The sequence below is a fragment of the Echinococcus granulosus genome, assembly GCF_000524195.1.
Source record: "Echinococcus granulosus chromosome Unknown EG_S00003, whole genome shotgun sequence".
Lineage (NCBI taxonomy): Eukaryota > Metazoa > Platyhelminthes > Cestoda > Cyclophyllidea > Taeniidae > Echinococcus > Echinococcus granulosus.
Window position 1 is genome coordinate 1,692,984 of NW_020170383.1, and position 6,252 is coordinate 1,699,235.

General features: G+C 41.7%; 1 protein-coding gene across 1 annotated transcript; it reads right to left on the reverse strand. All coding sequences in view use genetic code 11, as the record gives it.

Annotated features, from left to right (window-relative positions):
* Positions 1 to 599: 599 nt before the first annotated feature.
* Positions 600 to 5,707, reverse strand: EGR_00866 (Myophilin; the record flags this gene model as incomplete). The annotated part of the gene is made up of 5 exons (XM_024490115.1): positions 600 to 1,505; positions 2,549 to 2,686; positions 3,248 to 3,350; positions 3,792 to 3,922; positions 5,501 to 5,707. The coding sequence occupies 5 exons, from the start codon at positions 5,705 to 5,707 to the stop codon at positions 600 to 602; spliced, it is 1,485 nt and encodes a 494-aa protein (XP_024355518.1).
* Positions 5,708 to 6,252: the final 545 nt, after the last annotated feature.

A 6,252-nucleotide genomic window follows, 5' to 3' on the forward strand; every position in this document is an offset into this window, starting at 1 on the left:
AGATATCTCAATGCTGGTCTTCAATCACGTATGCTGACTGGGTTTCGCTTCATCTGAGTTTTGTAGTTGGAAAGTCAGACTTGTATTTATTGCCACAAAGAACTCCTTCACATTTTCATCTTTTTCCTATGCACACACGGATTAAAGACGTTTTATTACGTTTAAATCCTCCCTCAATTCTTCCACCCAACACCTTCTATTATTAATAAAGTTCATTTTTAAGTAGGAATATCCCAAAATCTGCGCAGTTCTATGATACTGTATAGGTGATTTCATAATTTCATTTTCCTCCAAATATATGGCTATTTCACCACATTAGTAGCAATACAAAAACTGCCGGAAAAAGTGTGATTTTCCTCAAGAGTAAAATCAGTAGCCAAAAGGGGATCTTGTATGTCATATATTTCCTCTTGTGACACAGAAAATCCCGAAAGTTGCAGGCTTTGTGATATCAGTTCTCAACGGATAAAGATGCAATTAATTATGGCAGGCGAAATTAAAAGAAAATCTTAGTAAATATCAGGCAAAGGAGCAAGTCGTCGCAATGTTGAAACGATGTAACAGATACTTATGGAGGACAACGAATAAATTGGGAACGTCTACTCCAGTTCTCCCACTTTGACATCAGTGATGTGCCGTTGAGCACCGAAGCTCATTCCAGCCTGACTTGAGCCCTGGTTCGAGCCCGACTGAAGCCCTATTATGCCTGCACTATCTTTCGACATATCTCCAACCTTGATATCGGCAACATGACGTCTGGCGCCCATGCTCATTCCCGACTGATTCGCAAATTGGTTGGTTCCTGCTTGCAAGCCAATTACACCCTGGCCTTCTTTGCTCATCTCGTCCACCTTTATGTCAGTTATGTGACGCATCGCGCCCATGGACATTCCGCTCTGGCTAGCACCCAAGTTCGAGCCCGCCTGCAGACCAATGACACTCTGGCCCTCCTTGGACATTTGATCCACTTTTAGATCGGCCACATGACGCATAGCGCCCATGGACATGCCACTCTGACTAGCGCCCTTGTTCGAGCCAGCCTGCAGGCCAATTGTGCTCTTGCCTTCAGCTGACATCTCTGTCAGTTTCTGATCCGCAATGTGACGGATAGCTCCCATGGCCATACCCGATTGGCTAGCGCCCTTGTTGGTGCCCGTCTGGAGGTTGAGAGAAGTCTTGGCAGCGTCCGACATTTCGCCAATCTTCATGTCCGCAATATGCCGTACTGCACCCATGGCCATTCCGCTCTGGCTGGCACCCTTGTTCGAGCCCGCCTGCAGGCCAATAATGCCTTGGCCTTCTTTTGACATGTCGTCTGCTTTTATGTCGGCTATGTGGCGAACAGCACCTATGCTCATGCCCTTCTGGCTGGCGCCTTTGTTTGAGCCCGCCTGCAGACCGATTACAGTCTTTGAGGCGGCCAATTGGTCTTCGGTGAACTCACGCTTGTTTTCGTAGGTGGGTTTCGGTCCACAGGTCGGCCCATTGAAGTTATTTCGTTGGCACTAAAATAATGAAAACACTCCATTCCATTATTTCAAATAGTCTTTATGACGACCTTATATATGCTGGTTTTCATGAGAGGTTACTAATCGACTATTTCCCAACAGTATCCTAATTTGCAAAGCATATATCAGTCGCGAATATTTTAAGCGTTAAACAAGCACGACAACATCATTTGTAAGCTTCATCACCTATCCAAGCGCAGCATCTTTACATCACATTAAATGGCCATCCCTTCAGATAAGTGTTTAATCAATGGGCATACTTATCCAAAGTTATAATTAAGTGAGGATGATAGGCATGTTATCTCTGTCTTACTCATAAGTCTCAACACAGAACTTTCAGGTAAACATCCCATTTTACTTTTATCTGAGGATAGAAGGCTCCAAGCGGATGTTTTCATCCGCGAACATGTCCACAAATTGTACAGTTTGACGCCACTAATAGAAAGCAAATTAACTTAACCGTTTTGGAAAAGGAAAATTAAACTTTTTTATCATAACTCTCCAAAGTGTGGATACATTCATTGGAAGTAACTAATTAAAAACAATAAGGATTCCATCATTGTGTAATTCTGGCTTTGCTCAACGCTATTTTCCGGAGTCAGTGGATTAGGTATGCATGAAATTTTGGACGTTGAAATGAAGGCGTTGACTTGCGTACTATCAGACCCGCGCCTATTAAGGCGATCAATGAAACGTTACCACTGGCGCACTGTCATTGGTAGGACACTCCGCCCCCGTATAAGCATGCGTGGTCCTTACTGCTCCGCCATTGGTCGTGAGGATGAACCACATTTTGATTGGATCATTACGACAGTTCAATCGAAGCTTCCTAGAGCCTTTTCGGACCTCCTCGCTATGAACTTTAAAGGCTCGACAGTATTTGCAATGGCAAATATTTGCTTGGGGTAACAATATTAGCAGTCGCCAAGAGCAACTTGACGTCTTCTCACTGATCCAGTGTGGTCGAAGCGGTATAGTCAGCTTACTGGTAGAACATAAAAATTGGCATCTTCTAACAACATAACACAATGGTAGCTCACTTCAGTTCCAAGTTGAAGGAGGCAGCTGAGAACCTGAGCCATGTTTCTCATCTCGAAGAGATCCACGGTCTGGAATAGGCTAGTGCGGGGCACTCCATAGGCTTCAGCAGCCGTCAGGAAAATTTGAATATTCTCCATCTAGGGGGAACATAAGGAGATGTTTAGATCCATTAAGCATTTCTTCCGTTGGTTTAAGTAGTGATTAAACAGAGATTATCTTCTGCGGGGCATGTATGATTTAGGGCTGTTTCTTAGTTAAAATGGAAAAAGATTAGGCATGAAGAATGGTGTCACTAGTATAGTAGTGTGCTTATTAACTTTAAGGTTGACAAAGAGCACATCTATGGTAAAGTGTACTCATGGAACATTTTTTACCACAAAATTATTTGCAAACATAAAACAACTTCCACAATGCGCCTGTTCTGAAATTTTTGACTAACAATCTTGAGAATAACATTTGTCCCTTGGATAACTACTCACAATAATGCAGTCCACCATAATTTACTTAACAGTTTAATCAACTGCACCTTCCAACATCATCAGCATACTACGCCCTTATTTGCACGCAAATATTTTCAAAGGCGTGAGAGAACCTACTCTACTGTGACATTTTCAAAACCACTGGTAGTCCCAATTACCATAATGCAATGGAACAAATCCAATGGTTTGGATCATTGGGGGACTGGGGGAGCGGCTCACCTGCTTGAAAGGCGCGGACATGGTGTTGGCCTTGAACGGATGCTTTTTCTTCGTGACTGTCGGTGGGAGTGGGTTCGTGCCTTCGTACACTTTGTTCACCAGCCTTCAATGGGTTTTGTAAGACAATTGATGAGATTCAATACATCACATTATGTTGCATTTTTACTTATTTGTCTTCATTTGTCAATAGCCTTAAAAACTAATTGAGGAACTTTTCAGTTTGAAAACTGTTATTTTGGGAAATTTTATGCTAACGAGGGTTTTATGCTGTGATCTTTAGCTTAGAAGATCTGGATATTTGACGCTATCAACCTATAATTATGGGTTTAATCATTGCGAGGTGATCGAAGCTAGACACAAAGTAGTTACCCGAAAATGTGTTAGGATGAATGACATCACAACTGATAAATGAAATACCGTCAAAACCCAAAAACCTTCTGATCCAATGGCAATCTACTTATTTCAGTTTACTTTAAGCATTTCCTAACCCGCAATGAGGAAAGAAACGGTGTCTTAATCATTCTATTTGATACTTTAAACTTACTTAATAAGAATTTGACCGTTCTTCAGGGCAGCAGCAACATTTTCTCGCCCCAGCGGCACATTTTCACCGGTCAATTGGTTGATCCACTGAACAACTTCCTTCTCAGTGTCTGCATCGTACCTGCTGTTCAACTAAAAAATTTCAGAGGTCCTAAGCCCCAACATTACGCAGTGTTTCCTTTAAAACTTCCACTTTCCCTCCCTCACCCTCCAGTAAAGTACCATGTGCGAACACGAGTACTATGACGACGTAGTAAATGCGACATGCAAGGGCGTCCACCTACAGAACAATATATTCTTCAAATTTTGTGACGAGGTTGAAGTATGTTAAACTGGACAACCACGTCTCATTCATGTTAGTTTGTTGATCTTTTCGCATTTTCCAGTTGGCTCCTCTGGTGCCAAAAGTTTACCTCAAGTTGGCGCTCTTTTTTGCTGCAATGGTTGCATGACAGTGAATTTTTAGAGTAATCTGTTGATCCGATGACTTTAACGTGCATATTGCTTCCGTACTGTTAAAATTTTAAAAAAAGTTCCTGAGAAATACCCATGTACAGCAGGAAAATGTTAGCGCTTGCAGCACTGAATTTGTACCAGCATTTGGATCATGGATGCTTGTATTTTGTAAATGCATTCACTAAGGTAAATAGGCGTTCACACGCTGCTCATCTCATGCCGTGTGAGGTTAAAATCAACAGGATGGTACTTTGAGTGCCTCAGGATCACTGCTGAGATAATATCGGCTTAACGTGACAGATGCCAAGGCCTTTGAAATTAGGACGACTGTTTTCTTTACACCTAAATTCATTTTTATTAATGGAAAGTAAGCTTAAAAAACGCTTCAAATTTTGCTAGGCTTTACGCTTTCATCATTTTTAATGCAAGAAGTTGGCCGCTTTTAGAGCTTTGATTTCTATCTATCATTGCTAAACAGTACCGGACAGTACAGCATCTCATCGGAAAATTTCAAGTCTACCCTTATTCGATGACTTCAGAAAAAGGCGTGAATGTACATTAATACCACTGTCAGAGGTTGTCAGGATTGCAATAATAAATATTATTTTGCCAAAAAATGAAGAGGTAATTCGATAAAAGAATGAATGAGTTGGCCGAAGGATGGATAAGGGAGAAATGTAAAGTGGAAGATTAGAATGATTTTTGTGTATCTTTATCAAAGACAACTAAAGAGTGAGTTTAATATAAAACCAAAGCAACTTTTAGCTATAGAGCTTCTAGGTGTTCACCGAATATCACCAAGGGTAATTGGTGTTAATCAAATCAGACGAGTATTAGTTATCCTACAATACGGTGGTGAAGACAGTGAAACAAATCCCAAGCTCATTGTGACTGATAAAAAAAGGAAAAGATTCTACGCAATTTACACTGATAGACAGTTTGTTTATTGGACTCGTAAACTGACTTTCTTTTATGAAAAGTATTGCATTTCACAATTTTCAATGGCTAATTTAGTCGAAATTTTGTGGTTTTAAACCTTATATAATCCATGAAATGGCCTTGGACGATTCTTAAATCAGACTACAAGCTCGCATTTATTGCTTACAATTCAAACAAATGGGAAGGACAGCGGTTCTGTGTAAATACTTTCTAGGGCTCCATCATCACCACGGCAGCTGGACTTATTGACATGGATGCCTTACCTTTTAAGTAGCAATAGTACATAAACCAATTTCACATTTGGTGTTGGCTTACCCTACGGTTGACCTGTACATCCATGCCCATATCTCCCGCTCGGTTCGACATTTTCGACGGTGAAATCCAACGCTTCCGCCTGTTGACTGCTGAAAAGTGCGCTGACAGAGGCTGATGTTCCTCTACGAAGTGTCCTAACCCAATCGCCTCCGAGAGTGTAGGCGAGGCACAAAGATTGGTTGCACACAGACGGGATCTATTATTCATCGATTTGCGTCCCTTCCCCCACCTCCCTCATGCCCCCCCCCCCTGAATTCCGTCCCCCTCTCTTCCGTTGTGTGGCGCGCGTGGCTACTGGAAACTGTGGATTGGCACAACACCTGTGCTGGTGGCAGCTCTACGTGTACAAGACTGGTGCGACCGCACACACGGCTTCTGGTGGCTAGCCTTTCCAGACTAGAGGAATTCAGGCACCATCACTGGGAGGATTAGCTAATCAGGCAAGGTCATTCGATAAAATATCAGATGAACGTCCCCACATGATCGGAGTAGTTTTTAACGGCGCAGCAGTTCAAAATGTATTGTAAAAGCTTCATATAAAATATTTTAGTTGGCATTCCTAGACTGCATGAAAGTGAAGAAAAACAGGGGACCATCTCCTCCACTTATACACATGCAGTTTTTAGTATAATACCCCATAAGAAAGTTTTTAATTTCTTCTGATCAGTGGTTAAAAGGAGAATATTTCCTTGCATAAATAAATCCACCAAAGAACATGAAAATAATTTATTCAGATAAAATACCAGTAAAGT